The sequence below is a fragment of the Pavona decussata genome, unplaced genomic scaffold (assembly GCF_977016875.1).
Source record: "Pavona decussata unplaced genomic scaffold, jaPavDecu1.1 SCAFFOLD_112, whole genome shotgun sequence".
Taxonomy (NCBI): Eukaryota; Metazoa; Cnidaria; class Anthozoa; order Scleractinia; family Agariciidae; genus Pavona; species Pavona decussata.
This window is the reverse complement of record NW_028145526.1, coordinates 1,506,897-1,522,148: the sequence shown is the minus strand read 5'-3', so window position 1 is coordinate 1,522,148 and position 15,252 is coordinate 1,506,897. Positions and strand designations below refer to the sequence as shown.

Sequence of the window (15,252 nt, the reverse complement as noted above, 5' to 3'; positions counted from 1 at the left end):
CAAGCCAAGATACTAAGTATTGTTCTGTTTTGTTTATTAATGAGAACATCTGCTATGAAATTTTTCATTGTAGTATTCATGTGTTTTGTATTATCATTTTAGAGTGTGGTATGCGTCGTGATATGTTTTAAATTATTTTTAGAGTTAGTACAGCATGTTATAAAACTTAGTTACTGCAATATTGCCTAATTAAGAACTACCATATCTTTTTTTTTAAGAGAAAACGAAAATTGGTTTAGGTGTCTGCTGATTGTAGAAGCCGTTGTTATGCATGTATGAAATCGAGTACCCTGGTGTGAAAAAGCGTGAGTGAAGAAATAACAAGAAGGTAAGGGAGAGGAGCAGAATGGACCGTGAAGAGCTTTGGAAAAGAAAAAAAAAAGCGAAGGCGTCACATTGTTAAAAGACGTTAGCGGAGATTTAGTCATATCCTCGGCAAAACCCATTTGTCGGTGGTAACTTCAGCCTGTTGGGCGCAGAAAGGACGCGAAGCTTTGGAAGCAAAGAAAACGAGGTAACAAAGCGGTGTTGTAATGTAAAGAGAAAATTAAGTAAATCTTTCACGACTGAGTTGGCAAAGGACGTGGATACAACTGATCAGCGGCTCCTTCTTCAGGCTCTTAACAACTGTCACTCTTCAGTCAAGTTCACCATGGAAACAGAGAAAAATTGTGTGTTTCCCTTAATTCACACCATCTCTTAAAGTCCAATCTGACTCAAATTTAGCCAAACTATTTGCTTAACATTCCAGAACTATTAGTAGTATATCTTCATTGGAATTAAGCCCCGTTAGTGTCGAGGTAAGGTCGAGGTGTCGAGGTAAATCATTGAGATTCCTAAGCGTCGAGTCCATGACGTCATCTATTGTTATAACCTAGGGAAAAAATGCGTTCCTCCATACTAATGAAGTGTCGAGGTTTACTAATGAGCGTCACTCTTGCACAAAGGAAACAATAGACATGCCTAGGCTTGCCCGCTCTATTCCCACCCTGATTGGATCTTAAGATTTATATTGTCTGTTTTGAATAAAAAGCGGTTAGATTTCGAAAGCGCTATCGTTCTTGCAATTGCTTTTGCTGGGAAAACTTTTTTTCGATTTTCAAAACGTTAGTACCGTTGAAAATGGCTTTTTTCACCAACGTTATTGATCTTCAAGCTGCCTTGAGCGCTTGTTTAACTGTCCGCGACTGGGAGGTGTTGTTTGAAGCCCCGTTTGCTGGGAAAATTTATCTCCGATATTTGAGGTTATTCGTGACGATTATCGATCATTACCGTTAAAAAACAAAACACACACACATATATATATACACAAAGTGGCGCTGAAAACTCTATATTTCAAGTTTGTTTGACTATTACAAGACCGTTTTCTCCTATCTATCTCGAGGAAATAAAAAACTATTAAAGTCACGCACCGTTAGTCAGTTAATTATGCGGATCCACGAGCCTTAAGTTGCATACAAATTAGTTCAGTTCTGCTGGAAAACCCCAAGGGAGTATGTTGACGCATTAGTATATAATCAACTTTATATAACTTAACAAGGATCAATTAAAACACGCGACTTATAATTGCTAGCAATAGAACCAGACAAGAGATATCGTTTTAAAAACTTTATTAAAAAACAATGAAAAAAAAAAAGAGTCCGATACACAGCGATTTTAAGCGGATGAAATTAATTAATCTTCATCTTCTCCACCCATGGAGTACTTGTAAGGATTAAATTTCTTTTGCCGACGTTTCCTCAGCCGTTTGCCATGAGCTTCATGATCATCCAAATAATTTACAAATTGAATCCGACGCCTTTTTCGCTTCGGGGCTTGTTGTGATGGGGTTTCTACTGTGGGAGGAGGGGTCAGGAAAGCAGGGTTTGAGGGTGGTGCAGGCGTGAGGCTTTCTTTGTATGGTTTTTGAGAGATAGCCGCTTGTGTTAATTCAGGTGTTACGTTAAAAGGGTTGAAGGGAGTGGGGAATGCTGCCGTTGCTGTCGAAGAATCTAGTGCCCTTGATGTTAAGTCTGGAACAGCGCTGATTATTTCTTCCGGTCGTGTTCTTGAATTTAATTGTTCTTTAAAAGCCAGGTATCTGTTTTGCAACTGAAAGTATCGTTTAGCTTTTTCATCTTCCCGGAGATCGTTTCGAGAAAGCATACCATCCATACTGCCCTTTATTTCTTCCATAGCTGGAAGTACCGGGGGTGTCGCTATGTTTTGCTGCTTCAGATATTTTAAAAGCTCTTGAGGAATGTTTTCTTGAAATATTGCTTGGTTAAAGCCTTCTTCGCTGGGGAGGACGTTTGTTCGCAATCTACAGTTGTCTTGGGTAGTGGTTTTCAGATCAATCAACAGATAACCAAAAGGTCTTTTCACAGCCTCTTCGTACTGATTTAAAAAGAAATCCGTTTGGCCGGGATACATTTGCTTCGCCAGAGTCAAGATTTGCAATTTGTCTCGTGGATTCTTAAATAACACCAAATAATGACTGTTAAGGCTTATGCTGCGGCTACCTTTTCCCTGATGGAATAGATTCTGCACGATATAAATCACACTGAGATTACGATGATGAGAACCACGAGTAAAGAGGTTCACAATTCGCTTGTCTTTACTGGCGTCAATCATCTGATCATCAAACACGATCAAATTCCGTGTGTTTACATTAAAATAGGAATCCTGCTCCAAAGCCTTAGGAATGCCCTTGACGAATTCAATATGTGGCATGGCGACTAGCATTTCTGTGTACGCAGGCTGCCATTGTGAATAACACCAAACGATCCTCTCCGGGGGAGGGTGAATTGTCTCTGAAGCTTGTTGCAATAGAGATCGAACCCAGGCCGTTTTTCCAGACCCCGTCATCCCGGCAATCATGGAAGTAAAAGGATGCTGGAAGCGAAACCGCTGACATTTTTCTGGAGAAAACGGCATAGCTCTGAATGGTGTGAAACTCGGCGACTCATTGTGCTTATTAAACATATGTCTTTGCATGTTATCTTTTCTACTAAAGGATTTTTCGCAGAAAGAACAGAACCAACTCATGTCAACTCAGTGAAGACTTAACGTGAACTGAAAAAAACATCGAATGTGTCACATTTATATAGAATTAACCCCTATTTTTTCCCTCCTCCTCCCCCTCCTCAATTCTATTGTTTTCCTCCTCCTCTCCCTCCTCCTCCTCAATTCTGTTGTTTTCCCTACTCCCCCTCCTCCTCCGCCTCCTCCTCCTCTTCCTCCTCCTCCTCCTCCTCTTCCTCCTCCTCCTCCTCCTCCTCCTCTTCCTCCTCCTCTTCCTCCTCCTTCTCCTCCTCTTCCTCCTCCTTCTCCTCAATTCTGTTGTTTTCCCTACTCCCCCTCCTCCTCCGCCTCCTCCTCTTCCTCCTCCTCCTCCTCCTCCTCCTCCTCTTCCTCCTCCTCTTCCTCCTCCTTCTCCTCCTCTTCCTCCTCCTTCTCCTCAATTCTATTGTTTTTCCTCCTTCTTATTTCTAGTGTTTTCCTTCTCCTCAAGTCTATTGTTTCCTCCACACCCTACACAATAAAAGGGGGAACTTACTTTCTTAAACTCATTCCATGATCATGTCTCGCGTTGTAAAGAACAACCGAGGTTTCCTTCAGCTCCTTTCTGATTGCCCTTCCAAGCAGCGTCAGTTTCTCTTGAGAACAGCTACTCCACAACAGTTGCATGCGTTATTGCAAGTTATTTATAACGTACTTACAGAAAACATACCAGTGTCTGAAGAAGTTAGGGCCATATTGCGTTCGCATAAGGATGCTCTTTTAAATCTTGCTCAGCGAAATGTTCCTTACAAGACAAAGAAACGCATCCTTGTGCAAGAGGGCAGTGGGTTTATACAAGAATTACTGACCCCTGCAATTAGTAGCTTGTGGTATCTTATGTTATAAAAGAGAACGTGGATTCTGAAATTTGGTCATTTGTGTCTCTCTTTTAACGAGTGCTGATCAATATGAAGAGAAAGATAGATTTGGTTGAAGAAGAACACGAGAGTGAACATGAAGAAAGCGAAAGTTCTGATGATGAAAGCGAGAATGAAGAACCAAGAATAAAAGATGTCTTGAACAACCTTTCCAACGCCGTTTCCAGAAAGCACGCTTCTGAACTATTGCATAGTATGGCTATTTCTAAAAATATCTTGTTCTGGACACCTAGTGGACTGTTACTCCGAAACCAGCGCGCAATACCAGTAACAAACATCTCAGAGCTGGTCGAGTATGTGTTACTCCCTCATAACGAAGATGTCGCCAAACCCCGTGCGCTCAATACTTTCCTAGATGGACTGGCAGAGCTCGGAGTGAATAAGCGACTGGTCAAAAATAAAAAACTTCTAAGCGATTTGTTAGAAAAAGAAAGAGGATACCAGGATAAAGAGGACGAATCAGGTAATGAGGCGAATGATGAAAACTTGTCAGACAGCAGTGAAGAGGAGGAAACCAGTTCTGAAAATAGCCAACCTGAAGAGTCTCATAACAGCGGCCTGGAAAATGATTGGGAAGAAGAAGAGGCTGAGAATAGTAGCGACTCAGTTGAAAATTCAACAATAGCTCAGGCAAAAGTTCATGATCCGTGCCGACACTGCAACAGTTCACATGGATATGATACCGTAGTCATGAAATGTCCTAAGTGCTTTTGGGAAGATAACTGTAAAGTTTGCCCTATATGTGATCACAAGATTCCTCTTGAACGAAAGCACGCCAAGGAATCTCTCCGTCGATGTTATGATTGTGGAGCGATCACACACAAGGATGAAAGGACATCAAAAATGACATTCTATCCCCCTAGCGATGACGAGGATAAAGATGATTAACGCTGTCATAAAAACTTTGCTTTGTACTTGAATTGTTAAACGATTTAAATAAAGAATTTTCAGTATATTCTGAGCGTGTTTTATTTTTTCAGTGCGCGCCAAACATAACATGCAAAGTAATTTAAGCAGGCAGGAATCGCTGTGTATTTAACCCTTTATTGTTTTTTAATAAAGTTTTTTAAACGGTATCTCTTGTCTGGTTCTATTGCTAGCAATTATAAGTCGCGTGTTTTAATTGATCCTTGTTAAGTTATATAAAATTGATTATATACTAATGCGTCAACATACTCCCTTGGGGTTTTCCAGCAGAACTGAACTAATTTGTATGCAACTTAAGGCTCGTGGATCCGCATAATTAACTGACTAACGGTGCGTGACTTTAATAGTTTTTTATTTCCTCGAGATAGATAGGAGAAAACGGTCTTGTAATAGTCAAACAAACTTGAAATATAGAGTTTTCAGCGCCACTTTGTGTATATATATGTGTGTGTGTTTTGTTTTTTAACGGTAATGATCGATAATCGTCACGAATAACCTCAAATATCGGAGATAAATTTTCCCAGCAAACGGGGCTTCAAACAACACCTCCCAGTCGCGGACAGTTAAACAAGCGCTCAAGGCAGCTTGAAGATCAATAACGTTGGTGAAAAAAGCCATTTTCAACGGTACTAACGTTTTGAAAATCGAAAAAAGTTTTCCCAGCAAAGCGGTTGCAAGAACGATAGCGCTTTCGAAATCTAACCGCTTTTTATTCAAAACAGACAATATAAATCTTAAGATCCAATCAGGGTGGGAATAGAGCGGGCAAGCCTAGGCATGTCTATTGTTTCCTTTGTGCAAGAGTGACGCTCATTAGTAAACCTCGACACTTCATTAGTATGGAGGAACGCATTTTTTCCCTAGGTTATAACAATAGATGACGTCATGGACTCGACGCTTAGGAATATCAATGATTTACCTCGACACCTCGACCTTACCTCGACACTAACGGGGCTTAATTCCAATGAAGATATACTACTACTATTTATGATGTTAATCTTCAGGGAACTAATTCTGACAGTTTATTCTAACCCTTTTGAACTTGAAAATAGTGTCACGACGACTCCGAAGCGTCGTTCGATTTATCTTTGATTTTTACTTGCTTATTTATTACCAAACCTTTGCGTATAAGAAATAAGTTTTTCTTCTTAACTGAAACATGAATTTATTTATTTTGATTGATTTTTTTAAATAATTTTTATTTGCCTTACATGACACGACATTTACAATACTGAACACTACTAACATTATTTACAATACTCACAATACTAACCACAATAACTATATCTACATTGTTAACAATGCTTACTATACTTACAATACTGAAATTACTTACGATGTCCAGACTACTTACCGAACTAACGCTATGCCTGCTTTATCGATAATAATATAATAAAAGTAAATGAATAAAATTAAAAAAACCCGAAAGAAACATACTCTTATTTGAGTCTAAACAGAAAAGAAAGGATGGATAGGTAGCCGATAACAATAATGGTAATACTGGATGGTGTGATAGGAGTGCGACCGCGTCAGACTGTGCCAGAAATAATTATTTTTTGAGATAAAGGGTTGCCATTTGTTGTTAAACACAGTGATACTGTTGTTTTTGGTGGCTATAAATTGTTCCGTGAGGGCTTTCTCACGCAGTTGTAGTTTATAGAGTTCGAAATCTAAGTATTTCTCGTTTAAGAAGCACTTATATATGAAATATTTTGCGACGAGTAATGCTAGATTTGTTAAACCTTTAAACTTGGAAGAGCGAAAATAACCATACAGGATTGACTCTCTAGATAAATTGAGATTTATTTACTTTTGTCATAATAAACCACCATGTGCGAAAGGATCTCCAAAAATGTTGACAAAGGGACAGTCTACTAGCATATGTTGTAAAGTATGTGTGCTAAGATTGCATAGGTAGCACGTGGTGCTGGTAGACATTTTAGCTTTCATAAGTTTATCCTTGGTGTAGACGATGTTATGATTTATCTTAAATTGAAACAGTGCTAGTTTGACTCCCTTTGTCGTGTCAAAGGGGCATCGGTAAAGTTTTGGTAGCTCCGAGGCTTTGACGCCTTGGCTTAACATTCCTTCCTGTGTATTGGGGGGTACAAATTTGTTTTGACAAAAATTTCATGAACGATGCGTTTGTGATGTTTTTGAGGCTATCGTACCAGTAGAGGTTGTAGTTCTGCTTTTGCATTCCGGTCACTGGAATTCTAGTCCTGAGTGGGACCAAAGCATGAGTTAAACCATAATGATCGATAAAAGTAGTCTTTACATTATACTTTCGTTTGAATTCTCGAAAGCTAAAAACCTGTTTTGATTATCCAAGAGATCCACCAGTTTTGTAATGCCAAGGTTGGTAATAGACTGTTTTTCCATTCACTTTAATGTCAGAGTTATTCCAGATAATTATTTCATTTAACGTTGTCGTATGTTTGGGTACTGTGATATGCCTGATTTCTTCCCAATATTGAAAATGTTAAGGTAGAAGGGAGGTCACTCATTTAGTGGAAGTTCTTCGAATTTGCAATTGCAAGATAATAAAAACTTAAGACCTCCAAGGTGTTTAGTTAAGTAATTTGGTATAATTTTCAACTGTGCTTTATTTTCGTCGAGAAAATCTTGACGCCCAAGTCACTTTAAGCGATTTGCTCATAAAAAGAAAGGCAAACATCTTTAACCCGCCGTCTTCTTTCTCACCAATAAGGAATAAGTTTTACGTAGATAAATAGGTAAATAGATAACTAGTAGGTAAATAGATAGTAAGCTATTGCAAAAACATAACTTATGCAAAATTGTATTCTTAAGTTTAAAGGCGAGATATAAAAATTAAGAAACTTTCAGAAGATTTGATGTCTTGTGGTAACGTGTTCCATATTTCTCGAGCGTAAAAGGAGAAAGTAGGTTCAATACATAAGTTGCTGTCTCGACTGTCGGAACGTGAAGTAGAGAAAGACTGCTGGATGAGTGAAGCATACGGTTTGGTTGATATTTAGTAATAAGAAAGGCCATATAGCCAGGAGCTTGTCCATTAAGAATATTTTAAGTTAAGAACAGTACCTTAAAAACGATGCGTGCTTCAACCGGAAGCCAATGAAAATGTTTCAAGACTGGAGTTATACGATCGGATAGTCTTATCCACGAGATCAGGCGTGCTGCAGAATTCTGAATGCTTTGAAGTTTAACAGTTACACGCTTAGGTAAGCCACCGTGACGGTAATCACTATTAGAGTAATCTAAATGGGACACAACAAATGCATTAATCAGCATTTCCAGGTGGCCTCTAGACAGCTCTTTCCTCAGGCGGGCAATTGATCGTAGTGGCAATGTATCTCTCTTGGACGTCACGTTGAGGCGATGATGGTGGCTAAGATTGAGTTCCTTGTTCATTATAACACTGCGGTTACATACTCGGTCCGATATATATACAGTGGTATCACCAAGCAAAAAATCTCTAATGATCGGATGCCTGACAAAGCGAGAAATAAATTGAATACCTTCTGTTTTATCAGGATTGCATAGCCACTTATTGTGTGTTCCATGCCATAGCATGGGTAACACATCGTCGGAGGGTGATTAATGGTCAATATGATTGATCATTAGGGTTGATGCTAATATATATTTGCGAGTCATCTCCATAAAATATACTGTTCAGATTATGAGCGGAGACTACGGACTGGACTATTTGTTAACTATCGAAGGTAAGAGGAGAACCATTTCACTTCACTTCACTTTATTTATTTTTGCCACTTTTCTTACTTACATCAATTGAATCTACAGTTACTTATTTAGTAGCAGGATGATCTCGGCAAGCTCAGTTGTAAGAGCTTTTCAGGGGAGATCACCCTTGGTTCTATTTGTTTTGTAGTAATTTATACAATAAAGGTGGCCATCTTAGAACACACTATATGAAAATCCAAGTAATTGCTGAGTCTGTCCTTGAGAAGAGTGTGATCAAGGGTGTCGAAGGCAGCTGTCAGGCCCAATATTATAAAGACAACGTCTTGACGAAGATCAAAGGTTTAGTACATCATTCATAACTCGGAAAAGCGAAGTCTCGGTGGAGTGATGTCTCCGATACACTGATTGCATACTGAGGCAATAAGTGGTTTGTCTCCAAGTAGAAATGCGTCTGAGCCGCAGCAGCCTTTTCAATAACTTCGGCCATCAAAGGAATATTTGCAGCAGGTCGGCAATTTTTAAGAACATCTTTGTCAAGATCAGGTTTCTTCAAAACTCGACGCACTAAAGACAGTTTATTAGTACAGCTGGGAATACACCAGCGCATAAGGATTCGTTACTAATGTCTGTTATAATTAGCGCAGTGACTTAGAAGATGAGTTGGCACTGGATCAAGTGGACAAGATTTGCTTGAAAGTACGTTGATAATTTTTTAATAATTCGTTGAGTCATAGTACAGCTCGTGTTCCTCAATCCAAGAAACAAGTGAGGGCGGTGATCGTATGGGCTCCTTAGCGGCAGGGGGTGTAAAGCGTCCAGAGTTTCTCTCTAGATCGTCCCAAAAAGTACAATTCGATATCCTTTGAACGTAAAAATCATTGACTGAATTTTCAACCAAGAGATGTAGGGAGATCTTGAAATGAACAAGCTGTCAACAACTTTAAATAGCTGAGCCGTGCCCGCCTTTTCAATTTTGGTTTTGTAGTAGTCCGACTACGCAGATTATAGCATTTTGTAATACCTGTTCTCGCCATGTGAGCGTACGAATTTCTAGATTTGTACCGCGATCGTCGGAGTGTAGGCACAATAACTTGCAAGTATGGCTTTCGCTCGGTTGTTTTGCTTGTATTTCTGTATTTTGCGCAAAGTTTGTAAGCTAGCGTATCGTTCAGACGTACAGATGCTCTGATGTTTCAGCTTCCAGCGTAAATTAAATGTGAGTTTACCTGAATGAATACGAGTTATTGGCCTGGCCCAGCGCAGTTAGCCGCTACAGATATCCCTTTCTTCTATAGAAGTCTGTCCTTAGCGCTCATGGATTTGTGACTATTGGAATACAGCGAGATGAGTGTGAAAAGGACAAGGGATGTTGTTTTGACCACACAGTTGAAGCGGGGTGGCTTGTTGCTTCCATGGTCGTCCGAGGCATAACTTAAAGCAAAGTCTTGACATCCATTAAGTTATCGTTATCTATTGCAGGATGTTGTCCGGCCTTGCCAAACCCCAAGTTACCCTGCCCTACTCATACCCTTGCTGGTTGATTGGATAATGGCATTCCAGAGTTTTGATAAGCTTGGCGGCCATTGTATATTGGCCATTTAATCGATCTCAATATTCCGTCTGTTCATGTCCAGCGCTCATCAGTGTTAAATGTCACTAGAGGTGTTCCTCAAGGTTCAGTATTACGCTCCACACAATTCGCCTTTTATACCAATGACTTGCCGACTTCCATTTCATCCGGCACCGTATTTATCTACGCAGACGATTCAACCCGCGTGATTGTATCAGCAACACGGTCGATAAATGACGCGCTCTCCAAATTTAATAACTGGTGGTTGGAGAACTCTTTAACACTTCACTCGGCAAATTGCGAAGCAATGTTACCTCAGAGAAAACCGTTCATCCGATCACTTAATTCTGTAGTTGTTGGTGAGGAACGGATCGAGTGGGTTAATTACATTCGACTTCAGGGGGTAACTATTGACAACGGACTCTCTTGATCAAAACTGGAATCTAATCAGTGTAAAGAAGAGTTTTATTAACAAGTTGAACCTACTCATTCTTGAACAGAGCAGCCCTGTTAGATTTGCATTAACAAACAGTACATCAGATCACTTAATTCTGTAGCTGTTGGCGGAAAACGGATCGAGTGGGTTAATTACATTCGCCTTCTGGGGGCAACTATTGATAACAGACTCTCCTGGTCAAAACTGGAATCTAATCAGTGTAAAGAAGAATTTTACTAACAAGTTGAACCTGCTCATTCTTGAACAAAGCAGTCCTGTTAGATTTGTATTTTAAAGTCATCCTCCCTTCAGTCTTAAATGGCCTTGTCGTATGGGGAGGTTGTAATAATTTACAACATCTAAATTCTTTAGCGATACTCCATCGTAGAGCCGCCAGAGTGATCTGCAACCTACCCCAGTACACGCCGAAGCCCCACGAGCACTGTCTCACTTGGTAAACTCCAAGCTTTCGGGCCCCACTCACATTATACCCAAAAAAATCCCAACTTCAGAATTTGTCTACCCAAAATAAATCCCTACATTTTTAAGAAAACACAAAAAAATCCCTCAATGGTTTTGCATCAGCAAATTTTATTATTTATCTTCTGGAAAGCTAAAACATGCCAGCTTCAACTTTGGTGGAGTGCCGGTAATTACTTTTCAAATAGATTACAATCTCAGAAATATCCCGTAATGCCACACAAGCAGTAAATTGCGCTTATGTTATTGTTGTTGTTATTGTTGGACCCCCCCGTCATTAAAATATGTGAGTGGGGCCCCTGGGATATAATACGATTACTGTAGCGCTATTCAAAAAAAATTCTATTAGCCATAAAGGTGCTATTTTATGGAACGCCATCTGAAAGTACAATGGATTTACTTTTCAGGTTTTCTACAATAAGGTAAAAAAGGATAAAGTATTTAAAGAAATTGATTTTAACGTCCAGTCTGTGCAATCACTCCCCAGACATTACACCGTAATGTTATTATGTTTTAATATTCAATACACAACTTTGTTTACTTTCTCTTATTATCCTCTTACTCCTAAAGATCACTATTACTGTACCATTTGAAATGTAGGATTTACCTTTCACGACCGCACAAGCATTTTTATACTTAAAACCTTTTTGTGTTTAAATAGAGAATGTGTTGTTGATGTTGTTACCATCATTGTCTAATTGAGTTGTGCTTTGTTTTCTCGATCCACAGTCTAACTGAGCCTCGTGGTGCTGACGCATGACATATCCTACAAACGAAGGGATCCTGAATGGTCACACTTTTGGGATTTCATCCTTCGACTCAAATGCTTTTACAGCACAACTATATAAAACAGTGACAGGAAAGTACTGCTTATTAGCTTTCATTTAAAAGGTCAAACATGGGGATTCCATCCACAGACTGAAAACTTAGAACCACCGCTTACTATCATAAGAAGCAACACCGCAGAATCGCGCTACTTTGCATATGACATTTTCATCTAGATGGTCACATTTAAGGATTTCATCTAGAGACTCAAACGTTAGAAACACCTTGTACAGTAAAACAAACAGTACCAAATTATAGTACTGCGCAGTAGCTTTCATTTGAATGGTCGCAGCCGTTAGGATTTCATCCCGAGACTCAAACGTTACAATCACCTCGGTACAGCATTAATAAAAAGCAGAACAGGAAAGTACTGCTAAGTAGCTTTTATTTGAATGGTCACAATTTAGGATTTCATCCACAGACTCAAACGTTATAATCACCTTGACAACATAATAGAAAGTACCACAGGAAAGTAATGCGCAATAGCTTTCTTCAGTTGGAATTAGTCACACTTTAGGATTTCCCTGATCCCGAGACTCAAACGTTACCATCACCTTGTACAGCATAATAGAAACCACCACAGGAAAGCACTGCTTAACAGCTAAGGAATCTCCCGAACGTACGGTACAATGGTAGACAGACCTCGTTCAAACAACAGTCAAAGCAAACGAGCCCCTGTCTTCTATGTTCTATTTGTACATGAGCAATAAAATAAATGAGTTGCAAAAAGGCCTTTTACAAAAGGCATTGGTAGAAATTGAAACGGCGGAGTCATCAAACATAAACTTAAGGTATGTGGTTGATGATTTCTTTATGGAAACAATCACAGCAAAAATCAGCCTTAGTGACTGCGCCGGATAAGGATTTCTTCTTTTCACCGATCAGAATTCGCAGGCGCTGCATGTTTGACCGCCGCAAGAGGCCTGTGTAAGTGTAATGTCAAAGGTCAAAGGTGGAAAAAGAAATCATGGTTGGTAATGCTAATTTACAAGTACCGATTTATCGACCCGATCAGTTCCTAACGAACAAAGACTTTCCAGAAATCGCCTGGCGACAAGCCAACTCTGAGGTCATCACATTCCCATCTATTTTGGAATGTACCAAGAAGCCAGTGGTATTTACCAAATACAATGGCAACGTGATGGTAGAGTCGTCCGTCGCCATTATCGCCACAGTCTTTAGAGCTCCATTTTTTAGCTGCCTACTGATTACAACTATTTGCTAAGCTCGAGTTGTCATTCTCCATTCTCACAAACGAGCCACATGAACCAGGCAAGACATTTGTCTGACCGCTGAAGTACTGGACTACAGCTTCCCCAGAGCTGTTAGTGGCTGTGGTCACGTGGAATATACGTCCCACCTGTTGCTTTCTGCAGTGGAATCTCAGTTGAGTGAAAGACAAGTGCGCTCGCAGCTCCTTCATAGCGCTATTTTTGACAACCATCCTGTTGCTTTGGTAACCGCTTATTCCACGGTATGACGTCTTTTTTGACAACTGAGGGCGGGTGGCTGGACTGCCAATAACTACATTCAAAGCAAGTAGCCATCCACCTGAAATGAGCAAGTTTCAAGGGATGATCAGGTGATGAAATGTTGGTTGTGGTCACATCTACCCTTACCTATATTTTGTCTTCAGTTTAAGACAGTGGTAACTGTAGTGAGTTATTTAGGTAATGTGACCGCTCCTCTGTTTGTTCTAGAAATTTACGCTTCGATGATCCAAAACAAAAAAATGTAACTGGTGCAGGGGTCACACAAAGGCTATAAATTATGGTCAAGACAATGCTCACTATAAAATAACTATATTTAGTAATGTAACGATAGTAAAGAAATTTACGCCTGGAAGATCAAAACCAACGGAACGTAACTTTAGTTTAACCCAAGCAGGGTGCATGGGCTAAACCTTAGTTAGGAAACGGTGAACTAGTCAAAATGTGTTTATTTCGAATACGTGCGCGTTTTTTTTTATGCAAGAGACATATGCTTCATTTGGGCAAAATGTTTGGAGGCTTTTTTACCCCGGCGAAGTTGGCGGCCTGGTGCCCTTCCGTTTGTGGTGAACCCACACTATTGGCATTAAAAGCCGTTTTCACGCCACTTAAAATATCTCGTTCGCGTTTCAATCAATACAAAAACCCTCTACTCACACACAAATCAATGTTTTGGGGAGTTTTGTAAACTTTTTAGTGATTTGTAGGTGAATTTGGGAGGAGACAGTTTTTCTCAAAAGAGTAGTAAAACTTGAAGAATAACAAATAGTTAAGATTTGATGTTGTTTAAAAATTAGAATTTGAACGGTTAAAAATGGATATATGGACACCCAAACAGTCCCCTACCAACCTGGTGTGCTCTTGCGTTGGGGGCAACTGTCTGTTGGTGTTCCAAAAATAATTTTCTTTCTTTTATCCCTTCTTTAAACCACCTGAAATTTCATTCAAATTCATGTTTACCCCCACCTTAAGTAGGATTAGATGTTAACTCCAGAAGCCATTGCATTCACCCTACTAGGGGGCTGCAGTGGGGAAAGGGAACTTCAGTGTCTCTTAAGGGAAACGCAATCCCAGACCTACCTCCATCAGTTGTTAAGTCACAGTAGACTTTTAAAGGGTTTCCATTCCTCTCGGGGTCGATCCAGTACTCCCCGTCTTTGTTAGAGATTCTGATATCCCGGATGTGTTTGCATTACTGAGCGGGATGGTCTGATGGGAACCAATCGCTACTGCAAGGCATTAGTCAAGAAAGAAAATGATATCAATGAGTGGTCAATAAATCCATATTTTCATCTGGCATCAAATTTCTATTTAAATAGCGATTGTTATTTGGGTATACCTCGGCTGAACAAGTAGAAGTTGATGATTGATCATCGCTACATCTTTTATAAGAGAGAGAATGTTAAGGAGGCTCGCAGCAGTTTTTCTGGACTTAGGGTGGAAGTTTTGAAATTACAATCTCGCATACAAAATAAACTTCGATCTCCTTCATACTAGTTGTTTCCAAGCAACAACTATTAGCACAGCAAGGGAGCGCATAGCCTCTCATTTTAAACAGTGTCGATTATCTCGAAATCTAGTCAGACACTTTATGATGAAACTTTAGGGATTTAAACTACTCAATCTAGACAACTTGTAAGCGAAATTAGAAAAAAATCTGTAAGAGCGTTTGAAAGCAAATATTGAATCATTTTTTACGGGGAGATTTTGTTTATTCCCGCATTTTTCACCAATATCCTCGGCAAAATAAAACTTGATACTTTGTCTTTTGTGTTAAAAGGTCTTTCCTCATACTTTAAAACGCTCTTACAGAGATATTGCCAGAGATAATGGTGATATTGATAACCGTTGCTATGGCAATAAGTGTTACTTAAAAACCGATGAGAAAATTAACTTTGATCATATGTTCTCAAACTCATT

At 39.6% G+C, this 15,252-nt stretch overlaps 1 protein-coding gene across 1 annotated transcript; it reads right to left on the bottom strand.

Annotated features, from left to right (window-relative positions):
* Window positions 1–12,212: 12,212 nt before the first annotated feature.
* On the bottom strand, window positions 12,213–14,706 carry LOC146470737 (uncharacterized). Its single transcript, XM_085121720.1, has 3 exons — window positions 14,672–14,706; window positions 14,413–14,501; window positions 12,213–13,393 (listed from the first exon to the last, which is right to left on the bottom strand). Exons 1-3 carry the CDS (start codon window positions 14,704–14,706, stop codon window positions 13,044–13,046), a joined length of 474 nt encoding a protein of 157 aa, XP_084977846.1. The 3' UTR covers window positions 12,213–13,043.
* Between the last annotated feature and the right edge of the window lie 546 nt (window positions 14,707–15,252).

Excerpts from the sequence above, each read along its gene's own strand:
- LOC146470737 (XM_085121720.1), bottom strand. The coding sequence starts at position 14,706 with ATGATCAATCATCAACTTCTACTTGTTCAGCCGAG. Across the intron at positions 14,502-14,671 it reads CTTCTACTTGTTCAGCCGAG|AATCTCTAACAAAGACGGGG; the intron begins GTATACCCAAAT and ends CCGGGATATCAG. Across the intron at positions 13,394-14,412 it reads TGACTTAACAACTGATGGAG|GTGGATGGCTACTTGCTTTG; the intron begins GTAGGTCTGGGA and ends TGCTCATTTCAG.